Here is a 12,871-nt window from a genome sequence, read left to right on the forward strand (position 1 = left end):
AAGGAAAGTGACTGTCTCAGCTTTTGTTTGGGGGACATTAAATAAGACTCACAGCCTTAAAATGTTATACCACAGAATATTGCAGTTAGACAACCATCCTCTGTTAATGATGTTTATTAGGACTGATGTTTCACTGGAGAATGGAAATGTGCCAATTTTCTCACACACTGTACAGTGTGCACACAACAGGGACAGAATAGGACACGGACAAGTGAGGTGCCCTGGAAGAACTGAACGCAACATGCGTTCGGGGGTGAACCCAGGGTGAAGACACTACCTCATAGGCCTTTCCCGATTTAGTCCATCCTTACCTCACTGGTCCATAGGTGTCAAATAAATTAAGAAATAGGGAAAGAATGAAACGACAACAGTAGACTCTGAAAACGATAGAAACATAGTGTTTAAACTGCTACAACCGTAGTGTTTTGAAAGAAATACTGCTCTCTGTTTTTCTGTTTTCTGTCTTACAGTGTGCAGATAACACTTGATGGTTTTTTCAAGATCCATATGCAACGACCGTCTCATCTGCGTATGAAGCCCCAACCTCAAGAAGACAACCAGACCCACTGCTGAACGAGCCAATCACAAAAGAAAAAGAAGAAAAAATACACAACGCAGAGATACAAAACCTTCAGTCATCCATCGATATGATCAAGACTACAAGTCTGCACCATTATCTGAGTGCTGCACCTGGTTAATATGACTGAAGATAACTTTTCATGGTTCGGAAACCTGTTAGTATCAAGTGTGTCAACCAACAAATGACTCACGTCCAGCACAAGGAAATAACATTTTTTTCAACCAGAAAAGACTATTACTCGTAAGGACTTCACGGACCCTAAATTGCATGTTTGTTTCTGTGTCAGCATGCAATTACAGATGAACAACACAGAGCAAGTTATATGTGCCTGTAACTTACACCAGTTACAAGAATGAACTTTTAAGTGTCTAAATTTGTATTTTGTGAGAGTTTTTAAGAACTCTCAAAGAGGGGACTGAAGGGTTCAAATTTAAGAATATGTTTTCAGATATGCTTCCTTACATAACATCACGTTGAAGAATACTGATTTTAGCTTTTAAGGTTAAGATCAAATCAAATCAAATCAAATCAATTTTATTTATAGAGCACATTTAAAATCAACCTTGGTTGGCCAAAGTGCTGTACAGTAAGATAAGTAAAATAAACAAACAAACAAGACAATAACATACAAGTTATGGTACATTGAACGCTTTAGAGAAAAAATGTGTTTTCAGCAAAGATTTGAATTCAGCTAGTGTGGAGGCTGATTTAACATGTAGTGGTAGAGTGTTCCACAGCTTAGGGCCGACTACTGCAAAAGCCCGATCACCTCTTCGTTTTAAGCGAGAACGTGGGACAGCCAGGAGATGACGATCTCTTGATCTGAGTGATCTCAGCAAAGTTGCAATTCCTGTTTTCTTTAATGGCTCTTCGAGCCTCAGTTTCACTCAGACTGATGGGATTAGCACACGAATGATTCACTGAGAATCTCACCTTTTGTTCTGCAAATGGCTTTCGGACCCAAATGGCTCTTGGAGCCTTATGCTGATTGAATTAGGATTGGCCAGACCCTCACAGTCTAGGGTGTTACCTTAACCTGTATACTCATTTACATGCTTTGTTTGAATTTGTCTCCACCCCCAAAAGTCCCTCCTCCTAAAATGCCTATAAGATAACATGTAAAGTTATGTTAGATCAGATTATGTTGGATTCCTGCAGCCACGTACAGTGGAGTTCTCAATAAAGAATAACTTCTGTTGAACGTGATCCCGACTGTCTCCTGGTCTCTGCTTTGAAGAAAGAAAAACTTTACAACAGGTCCTTTGCACCATGACCTCGAGCCAAACAGAGGTCATGACCCTAAAGATGATTGTGGTTTCACAGCCAACTCATTTCTTCAGGCCTAATAATAGAGTTGAGCTCATAGTTGTGGTTTGACTTCTGCTCTGTTTCTGCTCTGTGGTTTTAACCAGAGTAGAGGAAACATTTATGCATGATCTGCATCTTTAGTTTCATAAACCTCAAAATATCATCACGAGAGCAAAGATTCACAGAATGTCTGAGTAATTTTCATTGACTTCCCTTTTTTAGAAATCCAGAACCATGTTAATTTCTTCTCTAAAAAGATGGCAGTGAGAAAGGGTTGTTTAGAAGTGATGAAAGATCTCGCCTCTAAACTACCCTTTCCACTATTATCATTTTTGAGAATAAATGAACATGTTTTTATTTTTTTATTTTTTTTTTGTGAGGGAAAAAAAGTTCACCCCCTTTTTGGGGAGCTTGGGGGTCCCTGATAATATATTCATCATAAAATGTGTCCAACCAATCACAAACATCAAACAATCAAATAAACAAACTACTACTAATTGCATCTAATACATCATGTATAAATGTATCTCACATTTCATATAAATATATAAACCAAATACACATGCATACTGACTGACCCCTTACTGACCCCTGACCTCCCAACAGTCTCTTGCCTGATTCAGGGACCCTCTCTTCCTGACTCTCCTCAAGCTCACTGTCAGAGGGAATGACCCGATCTTGTTCCTTCCGCCCATAAAATGTTCTTGTGTCCAATTCCTGTAAGTCTCAGTAGATAGTAAATACATTGACTATTGGTGCGTTCAATTGAGTGGGAACACCTTGTTGGAAAATATATACAATAGATAATGGTACACCACAAGGTAGTGTACGCTCTATGACATTGTTCAACATAATGATCAACTTTTTCAGCAAATAAAGGAAGATATGAGACCACTGTATGCAGATTACAGGCAATATGGGTTGTAACATTAAACATGTAACCAAAGTCAGACAGACAGTTGAAATTGGGTTAATAAATGGAGTTTCAGACTATCAGTGGCAAAAACTCAACTGGTTTGTTTTACAAATAAGAAGATAATAAATGAAGCTTTATGGACAAATAAAGGTTCCAATTATTAGACATGTAGAAGTCTGGCTAATAAAATAAAGTGATGTCGCGTCATTAATAACTAACATGATCTATCAATGTAAAAAAGGGTTTTGATTTTGACTCTCGGACCCACTGAAGGTTTCTGTGATTCACACCATGACTAAGACACATTAAGAGAAAAGCATTTACATAATTTTATGAATGCACTTTAGAAATTCAGAATCGAATCATTAATTGAATTGTATCTCATTGTAAATCGCCTCAAATCTAATCATTCTGAACTTGCAAAAATTGCTCCTGAATCGAAAAAATATGAATCATGAATCAAATCAATTCGCTGTCGACCCAAAGATTCACACCACTAATTTATTCCAGGAAACTGAAATATGCATGTTTTGTAAGTGACATCATATCCTAAATATCAACCAAACACACCAACAATCACATATACATTTTACATATTTATTACTATTTATTTGACAGTTTATTGTGACATCAATTCACTTCTGCCTTTCTAAGAATAAACCAAATTCAATTCTCCTGAGACACAAATAATGATTATTCTTAAAGGGACACTCCACCCATTTGCATTAAGCTTTGCATTGTTAGAAACCCAGTCATACTATTGAATGGTCGTGCAACACTCTCTCATTTTCCCCTGAGACGGGAGAAATCCGTTATTTACCTCTTACACTTCCTCCTACAATGACGAAAAAATCGTCATTTTGCGTCATTGTAGGAGGAAGTGTAAGAGGGGGGGATTTCTGTTAAGACTACAGACACTAGTTCCTCATCTTTCCCAGGGGGCGGGACCCGCTCACGCTACAGACCTATTACAGATCAGTGGGTGGGACTTTACTCTCTGAAACTGAAAGCAATATCCTCCATCTTGTTTGAAGCTAAGCTAACAGGCGCTGTGGAGACAGATGTACAGTTATGACAATAGCGGAGGAGAGTACTCAATATGATAGAAGAAGAGGATTTCGGAAGTCTGATGCTTGAATCAGGTGTTTGTGGCTACCTTTACAAGCCGCATTATAGCGAAGAGCAGCCGAGGCAGAAGACCTGCCTGCCGCGGACGAGGAGCCCGGACTGGCTCGAGTTAGGGCGGACTGGTGGCGCCGGTGATCTCGCTATGCAGCTACGAACCGCTACGAACACAGAGATAGAGTCCGTCTGCAGCAAAGAATTTCAACGATGACAATTTCTCCTGGACGAAATCTCTGAATCAGACGAGGACACGGACGTTTGTGTTGAGAACTATCCTAGTTTCGCACCGCATATGTTCTGACTGAACATCCAGGTACCATGCAATAATTCACCTTTTCGAAAGAAATACAAACGAGGAGTAATGCACTATATGAGTTCGCCAACTAACTAGACATTTTGTGTGAATGTGAAATGAATTTCAAGCTCTGGTAGTAGCTAGCCTTGTAGACGGAAGAGTGATTTCTCTTATAGGCAGATATGCGCTTTCTGGATTAGTGGGAGTGGCTTGCGGAGCTGTGCAATGTGGTGCATTGTGGGAGTTGTTGTCTTTCATACAAATGCGTTCTGAAGTTATTTTTTGTCTTTTCTCGGTCACGAAGGCACCAAATTCAAAAATTATTTTACATTTCGACTACATATATGACCCACTTTAAATAAAAAACAATGTTCAAATGGGTGAAATGACCCTTTAAGAGCTGCTGCTCACAGAATCATATTCAACAGTTACTGATACAGATAAGATTAGTGAAAAACATAGACACATAATTATACCAGATATGCAAAGAGATTCTTAACACACACATATATTGTGTTAGTATTTTAGACATCTAAATAATATTCAATGATGTCAGAAAACTTTAATAAGATCAGATTATGTTATGATAATTAACACAGAGAAATATTACTATTAAAATATAAATAGAAGATTCATTCAGAAATTACTAAACGAAAAAAATAAACATATGAAAGTAAATAAGAAAAGTAAAGAATGAAAACAGTGAATGTAAGTAAACACACAAGCATTGACGTCTTCTCACTCCTAAGATCTGCTGCAGATGAAGTTGAGTTTGTGAGTCTCAGGAAGGCTGATCCAGCGCTGATCTCCTCCAGACTGAACTGCTCCTTTTCTCTTCGTAAGGCTGCAGTTTTCCGGTGTCGTTCCGTTCCCTGGAGCCCAGTTCTGATAGCACACGATCTCTCCGCTCAACCAGAGCCACATGTTCATTTGGCAGTAGTTGTGTAAACCCAACCACACCGCCTCAGTAGACGCACGTTTAACCACATTCATCACCTCCTCCTGCATCTCCTCTGAATGAACCGAGACCAGATCCGTATGATTCTGTCTGCAGTATCTCAGAGCTTCAGGCCACGTCAGAGTCTCGTTGATCAGAATCAGTTTATCTGGACACAAAACAAACCACAAGCAAAAACTAGAGAGAGACTGATCAAAAACAACATGCAGAACAAACACTGTGGAGGAATCTGTCATGTCAGACATGTAGCGTGAACTTTAAGATATCTGGAGGTGATGGATGGATTGTGTGTGTTTGTGAGGATCTGCTCACCTTCATGACACACAAAAGGATATCGGTTGTTGCAAGAGATGTCTATCCATTGACCCTGAGCGTTTGGTCTGATCACTGTACAGTTTTCATTTCCTCCACTATTATTAGGTTCACCAGGAGCCCAGTATCTGAAAGAGGAGTTACTCTGATCTGACCACTGCCATGAGTCTTTGAACAGACCGATCCAGATCCGTGATCCAGATAACTGAAGACCACTAATGAAATTCTGAACCTGTTGATTCTCATTCTGGTTCCTCACACTGACCAGATCAGTGTGATTCTGTCTGCAGAAACTCTGAGCGTCTCTCCAGTTCATCATCTGATTGACAAAGACGAGTCCTGTGTTCACTTTAAAAAAAAAAACAACAACAAAACAATCAGTTTGTTCCTTTTTTTTTTTCTTCTTTCTTTTCTTTTTTCATAAAAAAATTCTATACAGAAATTGACTCAACATTGAAAGTGTGACATTTATCCACAGTCTGTCCTATATTCACTAACAAATTACATGAATTACATACAATAATTATGTTATTATATTTTACACAGTTACATTTACTCAAATTGTTATGCTGATAATATAATTTGTAAGGAAAACACTTTAATTAATATGGAAGTATTTCATTTCAAGTAAGTTTCCGAGGAAACTTAAACACAGACACAGACACACACAGACACACACACACACACACACACACTGTTCAAAAGGCTCCTCTGTTATTGACCAATCGCACCCTTCAACGTCATCACCGATCACGTGCCAAGAAGGAAAAGCAGGTGCACCGAGCAGATGCAATGAACGTATGCTGTTCCAAGATGACTCCACTTTATCACACGTTTGTTGGCAGCATCTGAATATTACTGATGTAATATAGTGTGCGTGAATAGAAAGTAAGTGTATTTTGTCAGTTTTTCCTCAGAATGCGCCGATCGTTCATGCCGCGATTCAGATGTATCTAGCGCCATTGCGCCATAGGAATCTGTGTTATCTAAGTAATACTGACGTTCTGTTATCCCTTTATCAATATCCATAATAGCTACTGCAAGTAATACACGCAATTTACAGTAAGAGATGATAAGGTGTTGGATTATTTTGTGATTTATCAGTACATGTAATTATTGATCTAAATGTGTTCAGTCACCATAAATGCGCTAAGGGCGCCATCTAGCGGACTCATACAGAATGGCTGTTCTATTTGTTTTTACTATTACGTTATTAAGGGCTCAATGTTATTGTTATTCATACATACCTGTAATGATCATTGCCTTATAATCGTATTACTTACAAATGTTAAAGTAAATTTATGTAAGTCACTCATTTAAGCTTATTTCTGTATTCTGTTCCAGAACCACACCTGTTAAATTATCATCAGTAAACACTTTCAAAGAGATTTGGAGTCTGCAGAGTGAATTCACTACATTTGATGTCATTACACAGTTCTGACCGACTGTCTGCAGGGGTTCGAAATAACCCGAATTAGCATAAACTTAAACCTCAATTACACACACACACACACACACACACACACACACACACACACACACAGAGAGGGCGAGGCCAGAAATGGAATGGACTTTATAAAACTGGATAGGCAAAGTGTAGAGTATGAAAACTGCACGCCAAATTGCCAAGAAAAAAAAAAATATAATCACGGGTGTGAATCCGCTACACTGTTCCTCAGTCACTCCTGAGATTGCTGTGATTGACAGTGATAACCGTAGCAATGGACAGGACAAAACCTTTGTCAAAATAAACCTGTGCATTTAGTGCTGTAGTGTAAATGTAGACTTATAGACCCACAGCAACACAGACCAGAAGAAGAAAACAGGGCTGTGTTTTCTGGGTAATTTTAGAAGCTTTAAAGATTTTTTTAATACAGATTTTTTCCACATGTGTCCTTTAGCAATGTTTACAGTTTTTTACAATCGCTATGACAGTTTTTTCAATACTTTTAACAAGTTTCCTAAACTCTTAACGCACCAACACACCTAAAACACACATTTGGCAAAACGGTTAATTTCATGCTCAAAATCACACATTGTAAACTAAACTCCAAAACTCATTTTCAAAATACAATAATACACTAACACAATACACTATGTCTAACAAAACACTGCAAACATGTTTCAAAATCAAATAATTATTCAAAACACTAACACATGTTCTCTTCTAACATTTAGTCAATCATAACACAATGACAAAACAACACTAACATCAGCTGAAATTACAGAAACTGCATTATTTTATGTGTCAGGTCTGCCCTTATACAGCAGACAGTATATTGTATTGATCATAGATTGTGTTTTGCACTGCAGTTTTTTTTTTTTTTTTTTTGGAAGTCTCTATATTTTTGTTTTGTTTGTAATGTAAATGCATTTTGTTGTTTTTTTGCAGCAGAAATTCAATACAACAAAATAAATGACCCTTCTTAGAGTAGCTGTATAGAATGTATGGTTTATGAAAAAAGATGACAGAGACAGAATTACTGCTGTAACGGCTTTATTTGCAACAGGACATTTCTGCAAGATAACACAAATATGCAATATAGCTGCCATTTACAGTATTACTGCATGTGAAAATACAAAATATACAAACAGAAAAGGCCATCTTCTAATCTGCCCGGTCTTCTGCATTTGTCCACGTTCTCATCCACATCACACCTGATATCTTCCCTGGCAAGGCATCTTGGGAAGAATCTTTTGGCTTGCCTTATCCTGGTAGTGTTCAGCTGTGATGTCTTGGTATGCAGCATCTTTTGCATACAGGAGGGACATTTGGTCCTGTGGACTATGGTCAAAAACCTTTCATCTCCAGGCTGAGAAAACTCCTCAATGGGGTTGAGGAAAGGGAAGTAAGGGGCAAGGAAAATGGACATCATCCTCTGATGGGCTTCAAACCTGGCTGTGAAGACGGGAATGGTGGAATGCCACATTGTCCCATATTTGCACAACTTCAATCAGCTGTTTCTCACTAGCAATGGAATAATGTGAAAATACAAAATATACGAACAGAAAAAGCACCAAAAAAAAAGTCATCTTCTAATTATTTGCATAATTCAATCAACTGTTTCTCAGTAAGAATAGAATAAAATACAGGGGATATATTTGTGTTTCAATTCACAATATAAGCAGCTGTTTACCTTGACTTTAGCCTGTACGGTTATGTTTAGAACATGGTGTTATCTGTTCTGACATACAGTGTTAAAGCATTGGTAAATTTGGCAGTAAAAATCCATTGTTTTGTTCTTGTTTGAGCTTGTGTGTAAAAGAAGTTCAAGCATTTTAAATTTGTGTTAATTGTATGCATTCTGTGTTAAAGCAACAAGAACTGTGTTAATAGTATAGCTTACACAGACGGATGTAGTGCTAACTGTGTTAAGAGTTTTGGAAAATTGTTATATATTGAAAGTCTTCTTTCTTCGAGATCTGAAGCCAAAAAATTATCCTTAATTTTGTATACATTGTCAACGCAATATATATATATTGAATAATTTGTTATTAAAGCTATTTTATAATAAATCCAAAAACAAAACATGAAAAGAACTACATTATGAAGTGGCAAGAGCAAACAGAGTGGTTCAAGTATGACATCACTTTGTAGAGTTTAGCATTTTAGCACTTCTGTTTCCATCGTCCCGAAGTCAGTGGGTTTTTTGAATGGGATTTTGGTTAAATGGCTGAAATAATGTCTGTGGTGAACACAAGCTCAAGACACTTTCACATTTTATTCTACGACATAAAATACATCAATATTACGCCACTCCTGATTTTTACATGTCTTGAAAAAGGCTGTTGCTAACAAGTGGCTAAATGAGACTACAGAGGCTGTCGGAGATTAAACGTCATCACGCCGAACAGATGAACTCAATCCACTTTTACAGGCTCATTATGCTTATAATTCTGCTCTTATAAACTATATTCCAACTCAATGTTCTGGGAACATGATTTTAGATAAAAACTGAAAGTTGTCAGAAGCTTTAGTGATGATAGTATTGAGTTTGTGGGACCATTGTGTAGTTCGTTTATAGTCAAACTTTAGCTTTTTACTTCTGGCGACTGCATTTATGCTTCAAAATTCATAAGTTGTGTTCATCTATGATCTTGATCGACAAAACGTGCAAGTATCATAAACTTTTGTTAATTTCAGAGCTTGTTTTTAGCGATAATCCAAAAGCCTATGGGAAAATCCTATTGGGTTTGAGTCGAGGGAACCAGCGAGATGCGAACTGCCGGTTGGCCTACAAAGTCACGTCATACTTGCACCACTGTATGAGCAAACGAGTCCTCTGCTGCCATCTACTGGTTATAGTGGTAATTTATGTCATTTTCCTTTTAAAGGCCTTTGTTTTCCACTAGGGGACAGAAATCCTCCACTAAACTAGCCTAGAAATCTAGACGCCCCCTAGCGGCAGCAAAATGTATTTCGCAGCCAGGTGGGTCTAGACACTCTCAATAGACCTTCTAGCTGCAAAAACCTGAATTGGGTCAGGCCAATCACGTCGTGTGTAGAGTAGGCGGGGGCGGGCTTAACATATGACGACAGAGTTGCGACGGCTGCCACTTGAAAACAAAGAATGGCGGCTGCTGGAGAACAGTCTTTCGAATCGGCTTTGGCCGCGACTCCGGAGGACTTGAGTTTAGTTTTTCTTTGAGAAAAGAGCAAAGAACGGCACTTAAGTCATTCTTAAAAAAGGAAGATGTGTTCGTCGTTTTGCCGGCCAGATATGGCAAAAGTTGAATCTATCAAATAAGCTCCGCTGTTGGGAAAACGCTCTGGTTGGTTGAAGCGCTGTCCTATTGCGTGAAGACAGCCGTTTATCCCGCCCCTCGGATTAAACCGCGTCTATGGTGAGTTTCCAGACCTAACATCTTGATGTAGGTCTGGCTTGCCAGGCTACCACTAAACTAAAGCATGGCATATTTTCCATATCTCCATTAATGAAAAAGAGAAATGTAGGCTAGATCTTCTTTAAACTAAATTTAGTCTACAACTATAGAGGTAAAAGATAATAAAGTGTTTAAGACCTTCTATAAAAAAATAATAATATTGGGGTCCAAACATCCCCAGTGTGCAACATAGACAAAACGGGCCGATTGCGCAGACCTCCAAGATTGAAGATAAAACAGTTCAGCATTTTATCATGAAAAGGCTGCTTACTTTAGTGGCATTTTTAGGCATAGTGATGATGTGAGTAATAATACTTCTCTGTTTTACTCATTTGAATACAGCGAGTCAATTAATTTACCTTAATTATCATTTTTGGAACAATAGGGGTTTGTGGTAGTTTTGTAATCTGGCTTAAAATCAAATTGACCGAGGATACTTGACAAAGAGAATATCTGCAAACAGTTTATCAGTTTACATAACGTTCGTGTATTGTTCTTTTTAAGCATTTTTATAATACACATAGCCCAAAAATCGACATTTAACACATTTGCACATTTGTCTACAAAACCTCTGGCTTTATGTATTTTTCTACACTTAAGATATGCAAATAAAAAACTAGCCTACCAGAGAAAAATTATATTCTTTGTGTTTTAATGTTGATAAATCATTGCATATGCACCTGTTGCGCAGACGTCACACATCATCAGCGCGTTCTGTAAGGCTTTGCATAAACACACAGTCACTGAGCGCCACAAACACACACAGTGTCTTTTACAGTTCCTCCTGAACCAGAACAACGAGCTCCTGCTGCGTTCACACCATGAGTAACCGTAATTACCAGATGGCAACCCGGAGCTGTTCACGTCCTCAGACTCGGATTTATGTGTTTCTATGTTAACACTATCAACACCGAAATGAATCTACAGCAGTCAGGTGGTACAACTAGAGCTCTGTATGCTGTTTATGTTCATTCATGAGTTTACACTTACAATTAGAGGGGGTAAAGTTTAATGCGTATTTTGTGTGCTGTCCAGGGGGAGTTCGGCCCGAACCCAGAGTACTCCCCCCGTATGAAAGTGTTTAGGACTAGAAGTGTGGAGAAGGGGTGCTGGAGGGATGCTGCTAAACTGTCAATGGAATGAGGTGAGACTGCTGAGTGTATATACACCTCTTATCATTGATTGCTGAGTGCTCTCCACTCGTGTTCATTATCTGAATGTGCTCCTCCAGAACTTTGTTAATAAAAACATCATTTATTATTGTAATGTTATGTGCTTTGAGTCATGAGGTAATTTGACACTGTCTCTCTTGATGCTTAGCCGACTCTGCTGTGTGTGTTCTTGTGTTTTAGAGGAGCCGTGGGTTTGGAGACTCTGAAGGGAGAGTGGGATCTCATGCTTTCAAAGCCAGCATGATATTACTGGCCTCTCGGAAATTGCCTACGCTACCTTTAATTTATAAATTAATGCTGTGTGTGTTAGTAGAAAATGTTCTGGAGCCGTTATATTTGGTATATGGTGCATCTATAAATGAACGGTTGTTGTAATTGTAAATAGCTGCACTCACTGTTGTTGCAGATGAAATGACGATTATCACTACATGGCAAATCCTCCCATTGTCCATTTGACATAAGTCCACAATAACTGGTTTCAGGTTGTCCAGTAGCCCAGTTGAGATAGAGCGCAGGTTCACCTGAAGACCACTGCCATTTATCAACACCTGTCTTCTTCAGCCCAATCCAGACATACTGAACACCTCCATCATTCACACTCTTCTTCAGCTCGTTCATGTCGTTCATGTTGTCAACGGTGGCCAGATCTGTGTATTTCTCTCTGCAGAATCTCTGAGCTTCAGTCCAGTTCTTCCTCTCGTTTATAAAGTGATACTGACGCTGAACACATTCAGATACGGAGCAGAGAGCTGTGAAAGACAGCGTTTGATTTAATGCTTTTCATAACAGGGTCAAACCTGATGAAACTATAAACCATAAATAATACAACAAACACACTCACCAATGAGAAGAAGAATCAAATATAGAGTTTGGTCCATTCCTGAGGAAGAAAAACATTAAAAATTCCAAATACTCACATATTGATCTTAGAGTAAATCATGATCATAATTATATATATATATATATAAAAATGTTTTTGCAATTATTCAGACAATATTACCATCAGAAAGTGTAACTGTGTTTGAAGAATGAAGATGTTCTTACTTTAGAGGTCGTGTGTTTCTGTCCTGAGTCTGATGTTTCTGTCTGCAGATTTACACTACGCTATTATTATATCTGCTCTCATCCCTCATTCAGCTCATCACATCATTTGTGTATTTCTCTGAAAACCCCTATTTCATATTTTACTTCCTCTATATTTGTGTATTTGTCCACCCTTGTCTTTCCCTTTATTTGCATATTGACATCTGTGTCAGTCAGTATTAGTCTATAATATGGGCCTTATTGAATCAAAAAATCATTTGAACATTCTATATTAATA

The 12,871-nt window shown here is 38.2% G+C and overlaps 1 protein-coding gene across 2 annotated transcripts; it reads right to left on the minus strand.

Annotated features, from left to right (window-relative positions):
* Positions 1-3,286: 3,286 nt before the first annotated feature.
* Positions 3,287-12,653, minus strand: LOC307155340 (C-type mannose receptor 2-like). 2 transcript variants are annotated; one of them, XR_013820483.1, is made up of 6 exons: positions 12,595-12,653; positions 12,392-12,430; positions 11,946-12,299; positions 5,495-5,842; positions 3,723-5,330; positions 3,287-3,632 (listed from the first exon to the last, which is right to left on the minus strand). XR_013820483.1 is itself a non-coding variant. In XM_079865944.1 (5 exons), the coding sequence occupies exons 2-5, from the start codon at positions 12,426-12,428 to the stop codon at positions 4,969-4,971; spliced, it is 1,101 nt and encodes a 366-aa protein (XP_079722070.1). In that variant the 5' UTR covers positions 12,429-12,430; positions 12,595-12,638; the 3' UTR covers positions 3,287-4,968. The 2 variants fall into 2 exon arrangements, 1 of the variants encoding a protein (XP_079722070.1); XM_079865944.1 differs by having other exon boundaries at positions 3,287-5,330; positions 12,595-12,638.
* Between the last annotated feature and the right edge of the window lie 218 nt (positions 12,654-12,871).

The sequence above is a fragment of the Squalius cephalus genome (assembly GCF_949319135.1).
Source record: "Squalius cephalus genome assembly, chromosome: 3".
Classification (NCBI taxonomy): Eukaryota; Metazoa; Chordata; class Actinopteri; order Cypriniformes; family Leuciscidae; genus Squalius; species Squalius cephalus.

Bases quoted from the DNA above. Each gene is read 5' to 3' on its own strand.
- LOC307155340 (XM_079865944.1), bottom strand. From the start codon at position 12,428: ATGGACCAAACTCTATATTTGATTCTTCTTCTCATTG. The intron at 12,300-12,391 runs GTGAGTGTGTTT...TGTCTTTCACAG, and splicing joins TTTGATTCTTCTTCTCATTG to CTCTCTGCTCCGTATCTGAA. The intron at 5,331-5,494 runs GTGAGCAGATCC...TTTTGTGTCCAG, and splicing joins TCCTTTTGTGTGTCATGAAG to ATAAACTGATTCTGATCAAC.